Source organism: Neovison vison, chromosome 3 (assembly GCF_020171115.1).
Source record: "Neovison vison isolate M4711 chromosome 3, ASM_NN_V1, whole genome shotgun sequence".
Taxonomy (NCBI): Eukaryota; Metazoa; Chordata; class Mammalia; order Carnivora; family Mustelidae; genus Neogale; species Neogale vison.
The window spans coordinates 171,411,889-171,435,154 of record NC_058093.1 but is presented as its reverse complement, the minus strand read 5'-3'; the positions used below and the strand labels follow the sequence as shown (position 1 = coordinate 171,435,154).

The 23,266-nt window shown below is 35.8% G+C and overlaps 1 protein-coding gene across 4 annotated transcripts in view; it reads left to right on the top strand.

The window, feature by feature from the left end:
• Positions 1–23,266, top strand: part of RBBP8 (RB binding protein 8, endonuclease) — a 115,516-nt gene that overhangs the window by 44,924 nt on the left and 47,326 nt on the right. For all 4 annotated transcript variants that reach the window (XM_044243285.1, XM_044243284.1, XM_044243282.1 and 1 more), the window contains 3 exons: positions 217–312; positions 9,177–9,289; positions 19,236–19,302. In XM_044243285.1, coding sequence (XP_044099220.1) covers positions 217–312; positions 9,177–9,289; positions 19,236–19,302 — 276 coding nt within the window. The remainder of the gene's footprint in view (positions 1–216; positions 313–9,176; positions 9,290–19,235; positions 19,303–23,266) is intronic.

The window sequence follows — 23,266 nt, the reverse complement described above, 5'->3', positions numbered from 1 at the left end:
CCTTCACAATACATAAAAACACTGCAGAACAAATTCTAGTATAATTTGAACTTTAATTAACAAGATATTTAAACTTTACCTTTGAAGTTATTTATTTTAGTATAAGAAATACATGTTATGGGTAGGACCATAATTTGGGGTTCTTATAGTAGAATTCTCCTGTTATGATAATTATCCTATTACGACTTTTCTATAAACTTATTTCTTGACTTTCAGAGACGCACAGAGACTAGAGGAATTCTTCACCAAAAATCAACAGCTGAGAGAGCAACAGAAAGTCCTCCATGAAACCATTAAAGTTTTAGAAGATCGGTGAGTCTGGTTCTTAGGTGTTCTCGAGTAGGAGGTGATTCCCCCTGCATAGAACATTGATTTTGACTTATAAACAGTTCTGGGACTAAAAGTGCCCTTTTCCAACCTGATGTCAACTTTGAATAAATACTGTATGAAATTAAGGATATATACTTACAAGTTTGTTTTTTATTAATTACAGCAATCTCATCAATTTACCCTTTAAGTAATATTTCTTTATCTGGTGTTTGATATAGGACAAGCTTAAGAATAGCTCTAAGTACTTAGAATTAATGTTCTGATTCATTTGATGGCTTAATTGCATTTTTACATCTAAGTAGGTGGAAACTGCTTCACAATTCTATTTATCTTCATATTTCCCTTTTCCTCCTTCACATTTCTCTATTTGCAGGCAGTCTAGGGATTCTTCTTTCTGAGTATTTCTACAATAATGCCTATCACTTACTTTACTTCCAGATACATACTTTACTTTTCACTCCTATGAGATTAACACCCTAGATTTAGAAAAGACTTCCAGGATTTGCTATATTCCTCCATCTGAACTGTAAGTGATATCTAAGACCTTGAACTACCGATAACAAATAACAGTTAATAATTTTCTTTTGCTATTATTTTGTATATGTTACAGAAGGGCTGGTGGTTTGAGTTTGCCTCTGTATCTTGGAGGCAAAGGTGAGATAATCTACTCCACACCTAGGCAGACTACAATTGTATATTTGTCTTCCACAACTGCTGTCCCAGAGGGTGCACATTTACTGCAGTCGGCAGCCTGTTGTGGAATAAAGCTGCATAGGCTTCGGAGTCATAGCTGTGAATTTGAATTTCAAGCTTATACTGTGCCCTTGATTCAGATTCATAAATATTTGAGTCTTTACTATGATCTAGGTGTTGCTGTTAGGTGCTAGGGATAATACTGTCCATGGTATGTCATGGAGCTGATATTTAATTTACAGAGGATTGGAGTGAGTCATACAAATAAGGTGATTTCAGACTGTAAGTGCTATGAAGAAATAAAATGGAATGATATAAGTAAGTGTCATAGACATTGATTTGGAAGTGAAGGGATGGGTGTCAAGGATGGCCTTGTCAGAGGAGGTGCCATTTGACCTGAGACCTGAATGAATCCGGTAAGAGCTAGTCACTTGAAGAACTAAACTTGAAGAGAAAAAAAGAGAACAGACAAATGCAGAAGTTTTAGGGAGAAAAAAGTTTTGAAACATTTGAAGAATAGGAAGTCCAGTGATGTCTGGGTGGCTCATTCGTTAAGCAGCTGCCTTCAGCTCAGGTCATGACCCCCCTCAACAGGAAGCCTGCTTCTCTCTCCCACTCACCCTGCTTGTGTTCCCTCTCTTACTGTGTCTCTCTCTGTCAAATAAATAAAGTCTTAAAAAAAAAAATAGGAAGTCCACTGTGGTTCTTAATTAATAGGAGGGTTAATTATAGGAGATAAGATTGGAAAGGTGGGAGTAACTAGATTATGTAGGATCATGGGCAAAAAGTTTGGATTTGAATTGCAATGGGAAGCAGTTGGAGGGTTTAAGTAGGGAAATTACAAACGGATATGAACAGATATTGACAGCAACTATTATATCCACATGTAGATTTCAAGTAGATGGTTATATATGTGAGTCTGAAACTAACTAGAGAAATTCAGGCTGGAGAAAAGAATTTGAATGCTATCCTCTCCATATAAATGGGATTTAAAAACCTAGAGACTGGATAAGAGATCTAAGGACATCTTAAAGGGTATTGGAAGAAAATTGGAAGAGGTGTTAGTGCAGAATCCTTGGACATACTAATTAAGCTTTAATGAAGAATAAGGCCCGGCCAACGAAAAAAAATTGTGAAACAAAAATTATCAGAGTGGAGGAAAAGCCAAGAATATATGACATGGCACTAGCCATACCTTCTCAGGGCTACCTGGATGATTAAATAAGATTAATACAATTAAAAGTACATATAGTGATTTTTAGAAACTTCTGCTATCCCTCCTAATTGGTGACTGTGGTTCCAGCCACTTAGCACTCCAGTCTGTACTGTGTGTCATACCCAGACCCAGTCTCTCTCCAGCTAAGGTATCAGGAAGCTAGTCCAGGATCAAAAATGAAATCATCAGGAGCACCTGGGTGGCTCGGTCACTGAGTGTCTGCCTTTGGCTCAGGTCATGATCCTAGGGTCCTGGGATTGAGCCCCGCATCGGGCTCCCTGCTCAGCGGGAAACCTGCTTCTCTCCCACTCCCTCTGCTTGCGTTCCCTCTTCCACTCGCTGTGTCTCTCTCTATCAAATAAATAAGGAAAAATCTTAAAAAAAAAAAAAAGGAAATCATCAGCTATTCTTCTTTTAGTGTAGTGAGGCACATCCTTGTTTTCTCTGGATATGTAGTGGAGCATTTGGGAGGAATGGTGGAGAGGACATCTTTCTCGGGCTTTAACTCTCCAGCGATTGATATGTATTGGGGGCTCACTTTGTATCCCGACATCTAACACCTGATCTTCACCCTAATGCTGTAAGGTAGATAGTAAAACCATTTTATGTGTGAGGAAACTGAGCTGGCAAAGATTTAAGAAACCATCGCTAGATCACAGTTTATGGATAATTAGGTTAAATTTGACTTTACAACCCCCCCCCCAGTTTCTGTTTTTCTTAAGCCTTGTCTGTATATTTTCTTAATTTTGTAAATGTTATGTAAAGACTGATCATATCAAAGTATTTGTACTTGACCTAAAGTTATTGAAACAGATACTCTGAAATGTTAATTCCCCAGCATTGTCCACTTTCTAGTCTGACTTTTTGGGGATTTTTTTTTTTTAATTTATCTTTTAAATTGCTACTAATTCTGTTCTGTTCTGTCTTTAAATGTCTAAGTAGATAAAATTTGATAAAGTTCTGCCTTACTTAAAATTTCATATTAGTTTTATTTTGTATGAGAATGATATCTATAGCAAGTTTTAAAAAAACTATAAAAGTAAATGTTTTGCTAAAACCTTTAAAAAGCAAAATGTGGGACATTTTGGTGGCTCAGTTGGTTAAGCAGCTGCCTTCGGCTCAGGTCATGATCCCAGCGTCCTGGGATCAAGTCCCACATTGGCTCCTTGCTCAGCAGGGAGCCTGCTTCTCCCTCTGCCTCTGCCTGCCATTCTGTCTGCCTGTGCTCGCTCTCTCCCCTTCTCTCTCTCTCATAAATAAATAAAAATCTTTAAATAAATAAATAAATAAAATAAAAAGCAAAATGTGTTTTGTTAAAATTTCTAAACACTAATTCTGAAACTTGCTGCTTACTCTTCATAGGATGAAACAAAATTTTTATGCTAATGTAAAAACATTGTGAGATGTTTAGATGAGAGGAATTACTCAGTAAAGGTAAATTAGATAATAAAAAGTTATAATTTTATATGGCTGCTTTATGTTCTACTACTGCTGTTATAATAGACTTTCCTTAGAGAAAACAAAGTATTTCACTAAATCTAAGAAATAGTTACTGTGTGGAGTAGATAGAATGCATTAAAAAAAATCTGAACAAAGCAGTTAAGCCATGATTGTCTAATAGATTTCAGTATTTTTAAAAGCATTTTTGGCAGTCATAGGAAACTTGTATTTCATCTGTCATTGAAAGGGAAAATTTGTACTCATAATCAGAGGACTTAGTGTTGTGCAACTATTTTTCAAATACTAGACTAAATGTCCTCTTTTTGTCTTACTCATAGGTTTAAATTTAAATATGTTCTTCAGGAGACCTTTTCTGACTTTCTAGAGTGGATTTAGTTCTGCTGAGTGCTTTCATAGTACCCCCTATTTCCACTGTCATGATTCTTTGCCATAATTACTTTTTTATTGCCTCTCTTTTTCTAATACACTATAAACTCTTTAAAAGAAAAGACAGGGCACTGTTGTATTTTAGCACGTACAGTACTCTTTGTACATGTTTTGAAAATTTATTCATTTTGAAAATGAATAAATTTGAGGAAATCTTGTTGGGGTATAGCAAACAATTGAGCATACTTGTTAATCTGCTAAGTTTTCCAATTGCAAAATTAAAGGTTTTACTTCTTCATCCCTATGAACAAACTGAAATATAACTCACGATAGTTGTTGCTTTCTGATCTTACAAGTAGAATTACTCTTCTTTCCCTGTTACCTATATACAGCGACTGAAATTGCATTCATTCTCCTGTGAAATTGAGGCTGTTTCTTTCTCTGATAGCATCAGTGGAAAATAGGCAAGAGGAAAGTGGTGGAACCTTGCTGATGGAAATAGGAGCTAGCATATTTTCTCACATTCATTTTTTTTTTTTTTAAGATTTTATTTATTTATTTGACAGAGAGAGGGATCACAAGTAGGCAGAGAGGCAGGCAGAGGGAGAGAGGAGGAAGCAGGCTCTCTGCCGAGCAGAGAGCCTGATGCGGGACTCAATCCCAGGACCCCGAGATCATGACCTGAGCCGAAGGCAGCGGCCCAACCCACTGAGCCACCCAGGCGCCCCTCTCACATTCATTTAAATTTAAACTAGGCTCTGGAAGCAATCAAGAGTTGACACTTTTCCACAGATATTGTTATCAAGAATGGCAGTTAATTGGAGAAAACTAGAAGTAATAAAGAAGCTAGGGAATATTGTTTCATTTTTTAGCTATCTATATCAGTGGCATTTTTGAACTTGAAAACTAGGGATTCCAAGGAATTCTTTTTGATGATACATCATAACATTTTAATGTATTAGATTTGATTTCTTAGAAACAATAGTGTTCAATTTTTACTGACAAACTGACTAGTAGAATGACATTTAAATAATTCATGAGAATTGTTCAGTGCCATTTACCTCTTTCAGTGTTTTTCGGTGATTTTTTTCTTTTTCTGTTTTTTATTTTACTTTTTATTTATTTTTTAAGTAAGCTTTACACCCAGCATGGGGCTTGAACTCACTACACTGAGATTAAGAGTCACATGCTCTACTGACTGAGCCAGCCAGCCACCCCTTCAATGACTTTTCAATGTCATGTTCTCTTTGGCCCTTATGGCTTAGTAATTCTGTGTATAAATTATTTACCACAGTCAGGTCAGCTATTTCATTGTTTATTACAAGGACCCTAAGCTATTAATTACAGCAATGTTTAAAAGAGAAATGTAAATACGAAATGTCAGGTACTTTAAGCAAATAGTTAAAATTGAGTTGCCTCTTATAACAGTTTAATAGTGTTTTGGTTTTGGAATGGTTTACAGAGACTTATTTTCTTTGGAATTTTAAAGGCATAAATAGACTTTACCCTTAGCTGTAGAAATGCTTGAGAATCTGAAGATACAAGTATTATAGCAGAAAGACAAGAAAGTGTATATACTTTTTAGTACCTTCTCAAAAAGATGTCATACAAAGTATTTGAGAATATAATACTGTTAAATTTAAATGCTGTGATGAAATGAATATGCTATCTAGCTTATTTTATGTTCCCCCTTTTGAATTTTTATTCAAGTAATGCATGTACATTATAAAGATACATAGTTACCATAAAAAAAGGTTTTTTGTACCTATCTTTCCCATCCCTGTCAGTCACAGTTCTTAGTTTTCCAAAGTTCTAAATGATGTATTTGCTTTTTATTTATTTATTTTTTTTTATTTATTTGAGAGAGAGAAGGAGCACACAAATGGAGGAGGGGCAGAGGGAGAAGGCCAAGCAGACTCCCCACTGAGCAGGGAACCTGTTGCAGGGCTCCATCCCAGGACCCCAGGATCTTGATCTGAGCCAAACTGAGACGCTTAAATGACTGAGTCACCCATGCACCCCATCAATGATGTATTTTTACTTTAATACTTGATTTATCAATTTGAGACAATATCTGCTTACTTCTTACTATGACAATGAGAATTCTTTTTATCTCTCACATATTTTTGAATAGTTACTATTTTAGTTCTTCTATGTTACCTTTGAACCTTAATACATACATTTATGTAAAAGTATGTCTTTACAAGGAATATATTTTAGGAAAATGTCTGAACAGTCTCCCTGAACTCACCACTGTATTTGGAGGAAGGTATTGATATTTCAACCTTTCCCTGTGTCATTCTTCTCTTCTACTTCCCACCCTGTGTTAACCTGAATCTTTCCATGTAAATAATATTGACAGTCTTGACAATGGTTATATTGTTTTCTGTTACCAGATCTCAATCTTTTTTGTATTTGGGTTATAATTTAATTATAGAAGCCGAAAAATAGTAAATAGTGTTTATTTATTGACTCTGTAAATACTCTTTGCTGAGCCAGGATAACATTTTCTTCTCTATAGATCCGATGTCATGACCTCTGTGCCACTCAAGGAGACTGTTTCTAATGTCCAGGCCACATAGTTACTTTTTTACTCTGTTTCAAATCAGCTGCTCAAATTAACCTCAAATCAGCCCATAATGTGCTATGACAAGGACATATTTGTATGAGCTTGGCTGTGCTTGTCCTAGAAGTTGTAACTACTTTTTTTCATGTTGAGATAAGAAACATGTTTTCCTTACTGGTCATTAATATTATGTAGTGTGTTAGTTATTCTATTTATTGATTATAATCCTTTTTGTTCCTTTTCTTGAGCTAAAAAACTTTCTGTACTAATTTGGAGCATTTACTTTCTAGGTTATTCTACAACTGCCATTCTGGGATTTCTCTTCACTGGATTTCTACATTAAGTCCATTATTTCCTTCCAGTTAGCAGATAATTATGGGGTACCAGCTTTGTGCCAGACACTATTTAGACCTTGAATATATACCAATGAAAAGGTTGATAAAATGTGGGCCTATTTTTCCTTTTATTCGTTTTTTATGCTCATTTTCTTATAGCTACACTATTTAGACCTTGAATATATACCAATGAAAAGTTGATAAAATGTGGGCCTATTTTTCCTTTTATTCGTTTTTTATGCTCATTTTCTTATAGCTCACCCTCAAATAACTGCGGAAAAGTACACAGGAAGTAAATCTTCAGAGTCCTTGCTTGTCTAAAAATGTTGTTTTCTATTGATTTAGATGATATTTTGAATAGATGTAAAATTCTAGGTTCAAAATAGATTTCCTCCAGACTGAAGACATTTTCTCATTATCTCTTAGCACCCAGTGTTGATAAAACTGATACCATTCTAATGTTATTCCTTTATAGATAATAGATTTTTTTTATTTCCTGGAATTTAAGACCTTCTTATCATTCTAAAATTATGTGAGGGAAGGGTATGTATGTTTCCTTCATTGTGTTGGACACTCAGCCTGTTAACCTGAAGGCTGGTATCTCTGAGGATATGGCAATTTTTTTCTGTTATTTCCCCTCTCCATTTTTGAGTTTTCTCCTCCTGGAGCAGTTCTCAGCCATAAACCGATTCTTTATAATCTTTTCTCTGATTTCTGTCACTTATTTTTTCCCCATGTTCTAGAATATTTCTTTTCTATTTTATTTTCCAACCCTACTATTAAGATTATTTTGATAATCACATATTTAGTCTTCAAGAACTTTTTATTGACCATTGCTTTATATGTGCATGTATGCTGTGGCCTATTTTTATACTTTACCTTGTGATTCTTCTTTAACTCGTTTATTTAGGAATACATTGTTTAGGATTCACAGATTTGTGGATTTTCCCAATTTTCTTCTGTTGGTGATTTCTAATTTAATTCCATTGTGATAGAAGAGCATGCTTTGTATGATTTCAGTGCTTTTAAACTTATTGAGACTTGTTTTGTGACCTAGGAAATGGTCCTGGCAAATGTTCTAAATGTGCATTCAGCAGTTGTAGGTGGCATGTTCTGTAGATGTCAGGTCAGGGTGTTGTTGGTTTTTTTCAGGTCTGCTAGATCTATGTTGATTTCCCATCTCACTTGATCTATTCATTACTGAGAGTGGAAATCTCCAACTATTATTGTTGAATTTGTTTTTTCCTTTTTTCCTTCAAATTCTTGGGTTTTGCTCTATGTATATTTTGGGGCTCTAGTGTTAGATGCCTATATTTATCATTGTTCTATTTTTGTAATGAATTGACCCTTTTATTATAAAATTCACTGTGTTAGTAACACATTCTCTCTTACAGTCTGTTTTGTCTGATATTAGTTAAGGTAGATGCTCCAGCTTTCTTTTGGTTTTGTTTGCATGGTATATATTTTTTCCATCCTTTTGCCTTGAGTGTATTTGTATCTTGGAATCTAAAGTATGTCTATTATAGGGACACCTGGGTGGCTCAGTCATTAACCAACTCTTGATTTGGGATCCGGTCATGATCTCACAGTGGTGAGAACAAGCCCCACATGGGGCTCTGCTCTCATAGGGCAGTTTGCTAGAGTCTTTCTCTTTCACTCTCCCTCTGCCCAGCCTCCTCACCCCCAATTCAGGATGCACATGCCATTTCTCTCTAAAATAAATGAATAAATTAAAAAAAAAAAAACCAACATTGGGGCTTTTTTAATGATGAAAGGAACAAAATATAAAGGTTGTTTTGGGGTTTTTGTTTTGTTTTGTTTACTTAGTATTCTTGGACCTTTAGTATTCATTCAGCTAAAAAAGTTGAACATTCATTTTGTGTTTGCTAACGGTATAATACATCATTAAACTAGTTAATTTTCTCTGTATTTACCAAGTCGGTTCTTTAGAGCTTCAAAAAGCATAAAAATCTAGGCTTTCAAATATAATGAAGTGTCTTTTAGTAGTTCAGAAAAAATTGAATTTCAGCTTTACAGAGGTATAATGGACAAATAAAATTGTAAAATAAAGTGTACATCATAATGATTTGGTGAACATATCCATAGTGAAGGAATTTCCACTAATTAACACAACCATGATCTCATAAACTTAATTTCTGGTAAGAACATTTAAGTTCTATTCTAAAAATATTTTCTTTTTGTTTCCTAGGTTAAGAGCAGGATTATGTGATCGCTGTGCAGTAACTGAAGAGCACATGCGGAAAAAACAGCAAGAGTTTGAAAATATCCGGCAGCAGAATCTTAAACTTATCACAGAACTTAGTGAGTTTCCTTTTCTTCATTAATTACTTAAAGTATAATGTACTGTTTTTAAAACCTACTATTAAAATGGTTGTAATCAAATGGATTGTTCACATACATTTTTTCCTCATGTGGGCAAAAGTTCAAATGTCCTTTATTCTCCTTCTGTAGATTTAACTTCTTATTTATTTTAGTAAGAAATAGGGTACAAAAAGGTGGGCTCAATACTATCCACATTGGCCTCGAGTCCCACTAGCTATAAAGCAAGAAGGAAATTTCCTTCCATTATGTCTGTACTTCCTTCTTTAGTGTTATTTTTATTTCGTGTAATTTAACTAGTATTTAGTAAAGTTAAATACAAAAAATACAATTTAGTATTCTACAAAAGTATATACTTTCTTTGGTTTTCATGACATACTATTACAAATATATCGTTTTCTATTGAGTCTCCTTACACATTTAATGTAGGGCTTCCTTACATTCTTAGCCTTCTCTTAACCTTTTCTTCTAATACCTCTCTTAACCTTATTCTCTATTAACACTTCATATACTCTCTTAGTGACCTTTACCTTGATTCACTATAAACAACTCACAACCAACACATCTAAGATTTAATTTAGCTTCTTTTCCAAACTAAGTCCGTCTTCTGTTTTTTTCTATTATATTGCTATCCTCTGGTTACTCAAACAAGAATAAATGAGTATATATAACCTCATTGTTTCAAAAGAGAAAGAACATAGTTTTATTTTGTTCCTGGGGATAATTACTATTAACAATCTGATCATGTATCCTTCTGGGTCCAGGTTTATTTTTCTGTCTGTCTCTCCTTTGTTTTATCCCTTCCTTCTCTCTCTTCTCTCTCTCTCTTTCTCTCCCCCCCCCCTTTTTTTTTTTTAAGATTTTTATTTTTAAGTAATTTCTATACCTAACAGGGGGGTTTGAACTCATAGCCCTGAGATCAAGAGTCACATGCTCCACTGACTGAGCCAATCAGGTGTCCCCCTCTTCTCTTTTAAATTTTAATGAGACCATACCATACTTCTTGTTCTGACATGTTTTAATTCATTTTAGGCTATGACTTAGAAGTCTTTACATGTTAATTTAAGTCTGTAGCTTCTATGGTGTGTATGTGTGAATGGGTACATATGTTTATTTAGGAATATAAGAATACTATCAGTAAGTAGAAAACTATTACATCTCTGTTTAACATAGTTGAGATCTACAATTATATTATTGTTAGTATAGCAATAATCTCTGATAGTGTCTGCATACCTAATAATCAAATTACCAACAAATCTGGCTATCTGAAAAATAGCCAAACTCTTCAAAGGACTAAAGACATTGTTCTTTTTCATGGCTGCATTATATTCTATAGCGTAGATGTCATTTGGCGATTCTGCTGTTGATGGACAGCTTGATTTTTGGTGGGGGGAGGTGTTTGAAAACATGCATTTCCCTGCATCTTCTTTAGCTTCGAGCAAAAACGTAGGAATTAATAATACCCTATCTTATGGGTAAAGAATGATATCTTTTTTAAGTTAGCATTCTCCTTCTAACTATTCAGGTTAAGTTATTTTTTTACATGATATTCAGTTTGCATTTCTTCTTGGAGAATAACTTGAATATCCTTTGCCTAATTTTCAGAGAGACAAAATACCTCATGAATTCACTTTTAAAATGCAAATTCAAGACTGTAGATCTGTTGTTAACCTTTTCTCTAATAGCATCTCCATCTCTTCCCATACTGAGAAGCCTGGTTCCCAAAGACATAGGGATGACAGAATGAAAATACCCCCAACTACTCATTTTTTAAATCTCATAAGCACAGTAGTCTCAGAATTGCACCATTAGTAATAACTACCTGTATAATTATGGTAAAGTTTAAGAAAACTAATTTTACCAAAGAAAAATTGCCAAGGTCAAGTCCCAAGTTATCATAATAATAAAAAAACACCAGGGCCTTCATATATATGATTTTTTTCATGTTTCTGTTCATTGCTATTTGGTTTTCTTCCTCCCTTTTCTTTCTTTTATGTTTTTACTTTCCCAGTTTTGAATTTTGAGGATGTCTGTCTTATTTTATTTGTATCCGATACTTTACTTTTTGTTTTTTAATTCTTTATATCTTTTTGATCAACCTTGAAAACAAATTTTTTTAAGTAGGCTCTAGGCCAACACAGAGCTCAGACTCACAACTACAAGATCAGGAGTTACATGCTCTTCCAGCTAAGCCAGCCAGGCGCCCTACAACTGAAATTTTACCATGCGTTCCTAAATATAAAGTTAATATCTTGACCACCTTCGAATAATACACAGACCTTAAAACACCTGAACTCTGCTTACATACTATTTATGCCTAGCATTTCATTTACTTTTTCTTAGCATTCTAAGTTAGAAGCTTCTTTAAAAATGACTTTACTAAGACAGTCTTTTAAAAGATTTGCCTATGTATTTTATGGGTTTCTTTGCTTATTACTACTTTTGCACCTCAGTTTCCTTCTAGGATTATTATCCTTTCTGAGATACATCCTACAGAAGGCATTTGTTAGGGGGGTGCCCGGATGGCTCAGTTGATTAAGCCACTGCCTTCAGCTTATGTCGTGATCCCGGAGTCCTGGGATCGAGTCCCTCATCCAGCTCCCGGCTCTGCAGGGAGTTTGCTTCTTCCTCTGACCTTCTCCCCTCTCTTGCTCTCTCTCACTCTCTCTCTCTCTCAAATAAATAAATAAAATCTTTTTTTTGTTGTTTTTTTAAAAAAAAAGGTATTTGTTGCTTCTACACTTAGTTTTTATCCACAGATGTTTTTATTTTACTTTTACTTTTGTAAGGCTATTTCAGGGTAACAATCATTTTTCTCTGACTGCTGCTAAGATTTTTTTTCTTGTTTTGGTGCTCTATAATTTTAAGTCAGTTAACCAATTAACCAAGTTTTTTTTTTTTTATTCTGTTTAGTATATATTACAAAATCTATGAAACCACATCTTTAATCATATCTGGAAAACTGTCAGCTACTGGCTTTTCAAATACTGTGTTTTCTCCATTCTCTGTTTTTGGATTCTGGATGAGACCTCATCATTCTCTCCTTCATACACTTGATATCCCTTTCCTGTTTTCATCCTCTTGTTTCTCTTTGCAGTGTTCTGAGTGATTTCAACTGTCTTTTTTTTTTTTTTTTTTTTTAAGATTTTATTTATTTGACAGAGAGAAAGATCACAAGTAGGCAGAGAGGCAGGCAGAGAGAGGCCGGCGAAGCAGGCTCCCCGCTGAGCAAGAGAGCCCGATGCCGGGCTCGATCGAAGGACTCTGAGATCATGGCCTGAACTGAAGGCAGACTCTTAACCCACTGAGCCACCCAGGCGCCCTTCAACTGTCTTGTTCAATATACTAAGTATTTCAGTAGTTTTCTTGTGCTGAGTTATTTTATTTTAGTAACCAAATTTTTCATTCCTTAAAATTCTATTTGGTTCTTTTTCAAGTCTGCCTAGTCATCTTTTTCTTCTTCTTTTTTTTTTTTAAATAAGCTGTATGCCCAACATGGGACTTGAACTCATGATCCCAAGATCAAGAGTCTCATGCTCTATTGACTGAGCCAGCCAGGCACCCCCTTCTTTATTTTTTTTTTTATGAAATGATTTTAAAAATGCAGAAAGGAAGGGAGAATAGTAAAGAACCCTCATACACAATGCATTTATCATTTTAAAATTATTTTAAGATTTTTTTTTAAGATTTTTTTTTCAATTTATTTATTTTTAGAAAAACAGTATTCATTATTTTTTCACCACACCCAGTGCTCCATGCAAGCCGTGCCCTCTATAATACCCACCACCTGGTACCCCAACCTCCCACCCCCCCGCCACTCAAACCCCTCAGATTGTTTTCCAGAGTCCATAGTCTCTCGTGGTTCACCTCCCTATCCAATTTACCCCAACTCCCTTCTCCTCTCTAACACCCCTTGTCCTCCATGCTATTTGTTATGCTCCACAAATAAGTGAAACCATATGGTAATTGACTCTCTCTGCTTGACTTATTTCACTCAGCATAATCTCTTCCAGTCCCGTCCATGTTGCTACAAAAGTTGGGTATTCATCCTTTCTGATGGAGGCATAATACTCCATAGTGTATATGGACCACATCTTCCTTATCCATTCGTCCGTTGAAGGGCATCTTGGTTCTTTCCATAGTTTGGCGACCGTGGCCATTGCTGCTATGAACATTGGGGTACAGATGGCCCTTCTTTTCATGACATCTGTATCTTTGGGGTAAATACCCAGGAGTGCAATTGCAGGGTCATAGGGAAGCTCTATTTTTAATTTCTTGAGGAATCTCTACACAGTTCTCCAAAGAGGCTGCACCAACTTGCATTCCCACCAACAGTGGAAGAGGGTTCCCCTTTCTCCACATCCTCTCCAACACATGCTGTTTCCTGTTTTGTTAATTTTGGCCATTCTAACTGGTGTAAGATGATATCTCAATGTGGTTTTAATTTGAATGATGATGAACATTTTTTCATGTGTCTGATAGCCATTTGTATGTCTTGATTGGTGAAGTGTCTGTTCATATCTTCTGCCCATTTTTTGATATGTTTGCCTGTTTCGTGTGTGTTGAGTTTGAGGAGTTCATTATAGATCCTGGATATCAACCTTTTGTCTGTACTGTCATTTGCAAATATCTTCTCCCATTCCGTGGGTTGCCTCTTTGTTTTTTTGACTGTTTCCTTTGCTGTGCAGAAGCTTTTGATTTTGATGAAGTCCCAAAAGTTTATTTTCGCTTTTGTTTCCTTTGCCTTTGGAGATGTATCTTGAAAGAAGTTGCTGTGACTGATATCGAAGAGATTACTGCCTATACTCTCCTCTAGGATTCTGATGGATTCCTGTCTCACGTTGAGGTCTTTTATCCATTTTGAGTTTATCTTTGTGTACGGTGTAAGAGAATGGTCGAGTTTCATTCTTCTACTAAGATTTTTTATTTATTTGAGAGAGAGAGAGCACAAGTGAAAGAGACAACATGAGCGGTGGGTGGGCGGAACAGAAGAAAAGGGGAAAGCAGACACCCCACTGAGAAGGGAGCCCAACATAGGGCTCAATCCCAGGACCCAAGGATCGTGACTGAAGCCGAAGGCAGACGCTTAACCAACTGAGCCACCCAGGCACCCTCATAACATTGGCTTCTTGAAGTAGGGTCATTTTCCTAAAATTTTGCCACCTTCTGCATTTTTTTTTAACATTTTATCTTGTTCCTTTATTTCCTATTGAATAAATACTGGATGTGAAGGCTTGATTAGGTCTAGATTAAACATTTTTTTGACAACAGTACTTCATAACTAAAGCTGGCTACTTCATATTGCATCGTATCAGGAGACAGATATTTTCAGGTTATTCCACTCTTAGGGATTCTAAGATTGATCACTGGGTTAAGGTGATAGCCATGTTTCTTTATTAGAATAGAGTCACATTTTCTCCACCAAGTAATCGGGGGGGGGGGGGTGGCTGTGTGATACTAAGAAATCTTGCAAAAATTTTAATTCTTTCTGTCTTTCCATAATGGTTTTCACATCTACTGGTGAGCCTTTCCTGAATTGATTCTTTAGAGATTATAAAATGCTAAATTTTCATGTCTGTTCTTTCTACATTTATTAGCTGTGTTCTTCGGAAAATAGGATTTTACCCTTATAAATTGGGACTGTTGGCTACCTTGAAATATAGTTCCTACTAGAAAGGCATGGTACATCTTAATTTTCTCCCTTTAATTGCTAATTTTCAGAGTAGGGTCTTCTGTAATAGTTACTGGCAGTGGTGACAAATAGGTTATGTGTGTGTGTGATGTTTCATTTTGTTTTTGATTAAAGTGGGGCTTTCTCTTTTTTGAGTATAATAAACCCATAGGATTTTATATATTGAATGTGTGTCACTCAGTTATGATCATTATTATTGATGCTCAGATTATTTCAACCTTGTCTGCCTACCCACTTTTTTGTAATCACTTCTAGTGTGTTCATTTTGGACATTCCATCTTTTAAATCTTTAACCATTTCATTACTACATAAGATATTTCTATATTCTGAAATACTTGGGAATCCATATTGGAGTTATCTTCTGCTGACTCTAGTGGTAAGGATAAGGTTTACTTTGGATCCATTCCAGGAGTTTGGGCTTAAACTGGATATCTCAGGTTCAGTCCGTCCACCAGGGCTGTGATACCAGCATCTGCTTACCTACACTGCTCTGGTTTTAGCTCAGAGTTTTACTTTGTTTTTGTTGATGATTGTGGTAGTGGTGTGGGAGTCCCTTGCATTTCTATTCCTGTGAGCTCAGCAGTTAGTAAAAATTACGTTTTTCTGTAGGTTCTAGTTATTTTATAGCAAGATCACTGTTAGAATATCTAATTCAGGGGCACCTGGGTGGCTCAGTGGATTAAAGCCTTGGCCTTCAGCTCAGGTCATGATCCCAGGGTTCTGGGATCCAGCCCCAGTAAGGTTCTCTGCTTGGCAGGGAGCCTGCTTCCCCACCCCACCCTACCCCTCTGCCTGCCTCTTTGCTACTTGTGATCTCTCTCTGTCAAATAAATAAATAAAATCTTTAAAAAAAAAAAAAAAGAATATCTAATTCATCCATCAATCCTCAAGTGTTTACTTAGCCCAAGAAGGGTTTTTTTTTTCTGCTTTTTTTAAGTATCCCTTTCCATTCTCTCTGTTTCTTTTTCTGGAACACATATTATTAAGATGCCAGGTCCTCCCATTCTGTCTAATATTTCTTTACACTTTGTAACTTTATCCTCTTATGCTGAATTTTGTGCGTTCCTTAGGTAGATATTCTGTCTTCATTCACATTTAGTCTGTTTTCATCCCACTTATTATGCTTTTAATGATTATGACCTTTGTTTCTTTCATGGCCACCTGTTGCTTGTTTGTTTGTTTGTTTGTTTTCCAATTTATTTATTTTCAGAAAAACAGTATTCATTATTTTTTCACCACACCCAGTGCTCCATGCAAGCTGTGCCCTCTATAATACCCACCACCTGGTACCCCCAACCTCCCACCCCTCTGCCACTTCAAACCCCTCAGATTGTTTTTCAGAGTCCATAGTCTCTCATGGTTCACCACCCCTTCCAATTTACCCAAAAGCACATACCCTCCCCAATGTCCATAACCCTACCCCCCTTCTCCCAACCCCCCTCCCCCCAGCAACCCACAGTTTGTTTCGTGAGATTAAGAGTCACTTATGGTTTGTCTCCCTCCCTATCCCATCTTGTTTCATGGATTCTTCTCCTACCCACTTAATGTTGCTTGTTTTTAATGAATCTATCAGCCTTTGAAATCTGAAGATGTCATCAGATATCTTTTGTTTCCTATATTAAAACTACTTATCCAGAGGCTAATTTTTTTTTCCACTGGTTTTTAATTCCTTTTCTTTTTTTAAAGATTTATTTATTTTACAAAGAGGGAAAGAGAGAGCTGGGGGAGGGAAGAAGTAGAGGGAAAGGGAGAGAGAATCTCTTAAGCAGACTCTGTGCTGAGTGTGGAGCCCCACACAGGGCTCAATCCCATGACCCTGAGATCATGAGCTGAACAAGAGTCAGACACTCAACTGACTGAGCCACCCAGGAGTCCCAGTTTTTAGTTCTTTTTTAAAAAAATAGTGTTTTTTAAGTTTTTTATGTGCTTTTTGACCCTTAATTGTTTATAATTATAGATGTCTCTAAATTAATGCTTTTGTTAAATGTAGACTTAACTTCTTTAGCTCAAGGAAGAATGCCTACTTTACTAACAGTGAGTGCAGGTTCTGGTTTACAGGAGCCCTACTTCAATGGCAGAGTGTAGGAGAAAAGGGAACTTGATCGGAGAGATTTTCTGTAGGGTATATGGATAGTTTGTCTTCTAGGCACTTCTGGGAGTGCCTTCTGTAGTGATTACTGTAAGTTACTGCCCTGATCTCCTTGTCTCAGAATTTATTAATGGACGCTCCAATGTTAATACTTCTGGAAATCTATTCTCATGACTTTAGCATAAGGGCAACTGTTTGCTCATTCAGCAACTTCTGGAATTCTGCCTATACTGGAATTAATGTGATGTTCTGAGGAAAAGGCTCACTTTTTAAAAGGCCTTTTCTTTGGTTAGATTTTACCATCAGTCTGAGTCTATCTATTTTTAAAACGTTAGTGAATTTTTCTTAGTTCTGATCTGCTGGTGGCAACCATTTTGACTTGTCAGTATTGCAGTTGACTTATTGTTAGAGTTGCTTTGTCATTTCATTGGCGTTTGGAGAGGGAGAGTCAAGTAAAACCATCTTTATAAGAAATTTAAGGTCATCTTTGATTTCTCTCACCTTAGAGAGGATGAATTGCCAAATAATTACTGATTCTGCATCTGTAATAGCTCTTCTGCCTGTGCTCAATTCCTATTTCTGTACCTTCCACATTAGTCCAAATACTCATTTCATATTTTAAGGATCACCTGACTTGTCAGTGCTTTTTTTTCTCACCTTGGTATAGGCTGTACATACTAACAAACCAATCTTCCCATCATTCAGCTATGAAAAATAAAACCTGGTAATCTTTCAAAATGAAGTTCAGATTACTTAACCTGATTTTGAAGACTTCCTACCATTTGTTGTTATACCCAATCTTTTTTTCTAACTTTGCTTCATTACTTTTCTGCATAGAACTCTGTCCATGGGTGCCTGTGTGGCTCAGTCACTTAAGAGTCCCGTTCTTGGTTTCGGCTTAGGTCATGATCTCAGGGTCATAAGATGGAGCCCCATGTCAGGCTCCATGCTCAGCAGGAAATCTACTTGAGATTTTTCTCCCTCTGCCCCTCCCCCCACTCAAGATCTCTTTCTTTCAAATAAATAAATCTTTAAAAAAAACGGAACAAAACAAAAAACCAGAAAACTCTGGTTCAGTTTTCCTGTCTTTGATGAATCCTTTCCTCATCTTCTCAAGAACCCAAAGTAACCTGTTTCTCCTTGAAATTTCCTTTAGTTCTGTACCTCTATAACGTCCTTCTTGCTTTCAACAGTATAGAATACGTTTAAGTAATATCTGGTCCCTCATTAGGCTATACTTTTCTCTAGACACTGTCCATATCAATTTTTTTAAGATCCTCCATAGAAGGTAGTTTAGTAGCCTCATATAATTATAGATAGCCAAAAAAGTTTTATTTACTCAATGAAGGAAATTATGTTTATATTCATAAGCCACTAAATTATTAACAAATGTTTAGAATATGATTAACTTTATTTCTAGAGATTAGTCATATTTACTGTGAGCTCTTGGATATTCCTCCTAGGAAAGTACATGTGTAGCTAGTGACATACAAAAGTATACTATATATATATATAAAGTATACTATATGTATATATAAAGTATCTATTTTTGTGCTGACTGAAGTAGAAATTTGGCCCAAAATTGAGTTTCTGCTTTCTAAGTTAAATAAACACAGACAGGAAAATTTAATCAAGGTAGATTCAAATAAATACTATTTCAGTGGATATATTTAAATTACTGATGCTGTAATTATGGAACAGGGTATAATTAAGGAAGAGAATTTGACTTAAATGTGCTAATGTTATAAAAATTATACTGCTCTTTGGTGTTATTTTACTTTTAATATCAGATTTATTTTAAGATAAAGGTCTTTTACTAAAATGGTATTTGGAATTAGTAGGACTGAGTAACAGAGGGAATGCCCTCTTGACTTCAGTAGAATAATTAAACCGTACTCCCCAGGACATGAAGTACTTTTTCTTTTTTGCCCACAAGCATAAAATAAAATTATCAGTTAATCAGTTACATAGAACTGGCACAATATGCGATGTAGTGATCACTACTAAGTAACAGATTAGTCTTGCACAGTAGCATTAACTCTGACTAACATTATGGCTTAGAATTAGAAATCCTAATTTCTCCATAATTACTGATATTATTGAAAAAACCTAACATATATGTGCTTGTTTTTCATATTATATTTAAGTGAATGAAAAGAATACTCTCCAGGAAGAAAATAAAAAGCTTTCTGAACAGCTGCAACAGAAAATTGAGTAAGTATCTCCTACTTAATTGCAACAGAAAATTGAATATTTTCCCTTAAATTTTCTTTCTTTATTATACTTAGCTATACAAACTGAAGATATTAAGAGTTGCAAGTTTCATTTTTAAAAATGGTACAGTTTTCTGCAATATCATAAAGAAAATCACTCTTTTGGGAGTACACATGAAGAGTGTATATGTATCTATTAGGTTAATGTGTATATAAAGAAAAAAATTAATGTAAAACATTTTAATTTTTATAATTATTTATTTGAAATATTTGTATTTTATTTTTTTAAAGATTTGTTTATTTATTTGAGAGAAAGAGAGAGAGAGAGCATGAGCCAGGGTGAGGGGCAGTTTCCAGGGAGCTCAAAGTGGGGCCCAATCTCACAACTCTGAGACCATGACCTGAGCCAAAACCAAGAGTCATACACTCAACTGAGTCACCCAGATGCCCCGAAATACTTATATTTTATTTATTTATTTATTTTTAAGATTTTATTTATTTGACAGAGACACAGAGAGGGAACACAAGCTGGGGGAGTGGGAGAGGGAGAAGCAGGCTTCCTGCCAAGCAGGGAGCCCAGTGCAGGGCTCAATACCAGGATCCTGGGATCATGACCTGAGCTGAAGGCATGCGTTTAATGACCAAGCCACCCAGGTGCCCCAATACTTATATTTTAAATAAATATATGAGTTTTCAGCCCTGACCCAAAAGCTTCATAAAAGCAATCTGAATAACTTTCTCCTCTTACACACTTTGCAGACGTGGAGAACTTCTTACTTTTTCTGATCCTCTTCTCCCATTTCTCACACAGAATAAAAATAATAACTTGTATTCTGCGTACTTTACTCTTCTTTGTGCATTGTTTATTATTTCTAATCCTCACTATGATTCTACAAGTTTTTATTATCTCTGCTTCTGTAGACAAGGAAGCCAAAGTTCACAGAAGTCAATTAACTTGCCATTGTCTCACAGCTAGTCAGGTAAATAAGTCTATCACTCCCACCCCTATCTTTTGACTTAAACCCCTCTGATTTTTCCATTATTCAACAGTATCTCAGAAAAAGAATCTGTCACAGAGCTGAGATATGGCCAGTTCTTAGTTCCCATTTATATAAAACTTATGAAATATTTTTAAGAATTAGAATTCAGAATAGTCTCTGTGGTTTTATAGGGATCTTAAAGATTCTATTGCATTTGAGCAGAAATCTACAAAATCTTTGGTAAACTATGTGGGTATGACACATTATTATGGCTTTAGAATAGTTACTGTCTTATGTATAAACATATCTTATATGTGGAATAAAACATATTTATCAGTATATACTTTTAAGTAGTGGATATCCAATAGGATTTTCATAATCCTCCCATTTTATCAGTCCACTAAATATTAGTGAAGGGAGTTTTGAAGGGGAATGGCAGGTGAAGAAAGAAGGCTGTGGGATCAGACTGAGATTATCAAACATGCATGTATGAAAATGTCAACACTTTCCAGTTTTATTCCTACCACACATTGATGTAAGCTAGAACATACATCCACAATCTCTTATATATGATTCTAAAACCCAAAAGTGTTTTTTTTTTTTTTCTTAATGGTATTTACAACCTAACCTCACCCCAACTCACAGGATGCTATTTATATAGTCCTTATCAATCCCACCTCACGTGAGCATTCCTGTGCTTTGCTGTAAAAATGGCAATGTACCCCACTACAGGATGATACCTCAGGCTTCCCTGGAGGGGTTCTGTAATAAGCTGTATGTGCTCCATATTACCCATTGTGTTAAAAAAAATCTGAATTCCACATCACATCTGGTTCCAAAGATTGCAGATAAGTGATTGTTGGCCTACATTAATTAATGGTTTGTGAAGTGATTTACATGTAGCTTATGGCATTCTGAACACCTCAGCCTTGGTATTTATGAATATCAAAGATAAGATAATGAACATGTAGAGGTTAATATGGGATTAGAAACATAAACGCTTCCAAAACCAAGGTACATAAAGTGAATTGAAACTGGACAATATCATTTTCTTGGTGAAATATGAATTCAAATTCACTCAGAATTAGTTTACTTTTAGTGTTCTGAAAGTCACAGGTTTTTCTGTTAAAGCTCACTGATATTTTAGAAAAGAAATAAAAACTAAAGTTTGAAATTACAGTAAAGAGTAACTATATGCATGAGCTTCGAAGTATGCATCTTTTATTTCAGACATGTCTGAATCAGAACAGTGTAGGGGCTTATCTATTGTGCCTTTAAGTTCTCTTCTGAAGTTTAAGGTAGTTGTTATTCTCATAAGCCAACCTCTTTTGTAGCTTGCTCTCCTTAAACAAATATACTTTTGCTTGGCAGTTTAAAAAAATGGCAAGTAGTATCTTTTTTCTTTGACTCCCTAAACCACTGTAACATTATGCTGTCAGTGCCTAAAATCCCTCTGAACGTTCACTTAGATAAAACATTTGACTTACACCTCTGCTTGTTAAATCCAGTAATTCTGACCTAAGCTGGTTTAAATGTTACAGATAACTTATATGGTAGGACAGTTATTTAGTGACACTGTAGTAAGAAGTTATTCAGAAAAAATCTGCTGTCTTAAAGTTTTAAAAATTGTGTGTGTGTATGCATATACGTATATTCAACTCTGCCAGTCACAGAAAGCAATAAATAAGCTAAGTGTTGAGGTCATGGCTCTCTGTGTTTTAGGAAATGGATATACTGAATCAGTGAAGGTCAAAGCAGTTTAGACATTCAAGGACTGTAATATTCGTTTCATTTTCACTTTTTTCCAAATTGAATTCCTTATATAATTTTCTTAACAAATAACCATTGTTTGAACACTTCCACTGCAATTTTAGTCTCTCAAACCTGTTTAATTCTAGTGAGATATTAATAGAAAGTTCTTTCCAAGTTTGTGTAGAATTCAGTCCACTTACAGGTTATTTGTTGATTCTGGTTTTGCTTTCTGTGAGCATCTGAAACAAGTTTTACCCCCTCTTCTACTTTTTGCTTTTTTTTTTTAAGATTTTATTTTTTTATTTATTTGACAGACAGAGATCACAAGTAAGCAGAGAGGCAGGCAGAGAGAGAGGAAGGGAAGCAGGCTCCCCGCCGAGCAGAGAGCCTGACGGGGGGCTCGATCCCAGGACCGTGGGATCAAGAGCTGAAGGCAGAGGCTTTAAACCACTGAGCCACTTTTTACATTCTTGAAGACAACTGTCAGGGCCCTCCTGAGTCTTACTCTTCCTGAAGGTAAATATCCTCTGTTCTTAAACTGTTCCTCAGGAGGCATTACTTCAAGACTTCAAAAACCATTTCTCTTTAACGTTTTAGTTTGTCATTATCCTAACTAAGAACTCAGTATTCTAGGGTCACCTGGGTAGCTCAGTCGGTCAAGTGTCCCACTCTTGATTGTGGCTCAGGTCATGATCTCAGGGTCCAGAGATCAAGGTCCGTGTTGGGCTCTGTGCTCAGTGGAGAGTCTGCTTGAGATTCTCCTTCCCTCTCCTCCTCCTCACCATGCACGCGCATGTATTCTCTCTCTTAAAAAAAAAAAAGAAAGAAAGAAAAGTACTCCATATTCTAGGTATGGTCTGACTAATAGAGCAATCTTGCTCTCTCCATTTTTTGTATCTTTCTACTTATATTAATGTGGTCACAGCACATAAATATTATTGGTTGATTCTTATTGGTCTTACTGTGACTAAAACCTTAAAGCCAGAGTCTTTCCTATCCTCTACTTGTAGATATGTTGTTTTAGATAAAAATACAGGACTTAAGAGTCATGACTTTGCGGCGCCTGGGTGGCTCAGTGGGTTAAAGTCTCTGCCTTCGGCTCAGGTCATGATCCCAGAGGTTGTGGGATTGAGCCCTGGCATCAGGCTCTGTGCTCAACAGGGAGCCTGCTTCCCCCCCCACCTCTCTGCCTGCCTCTCTGCCTACTTGCAATCTCTGTCTGTCAAATAAATA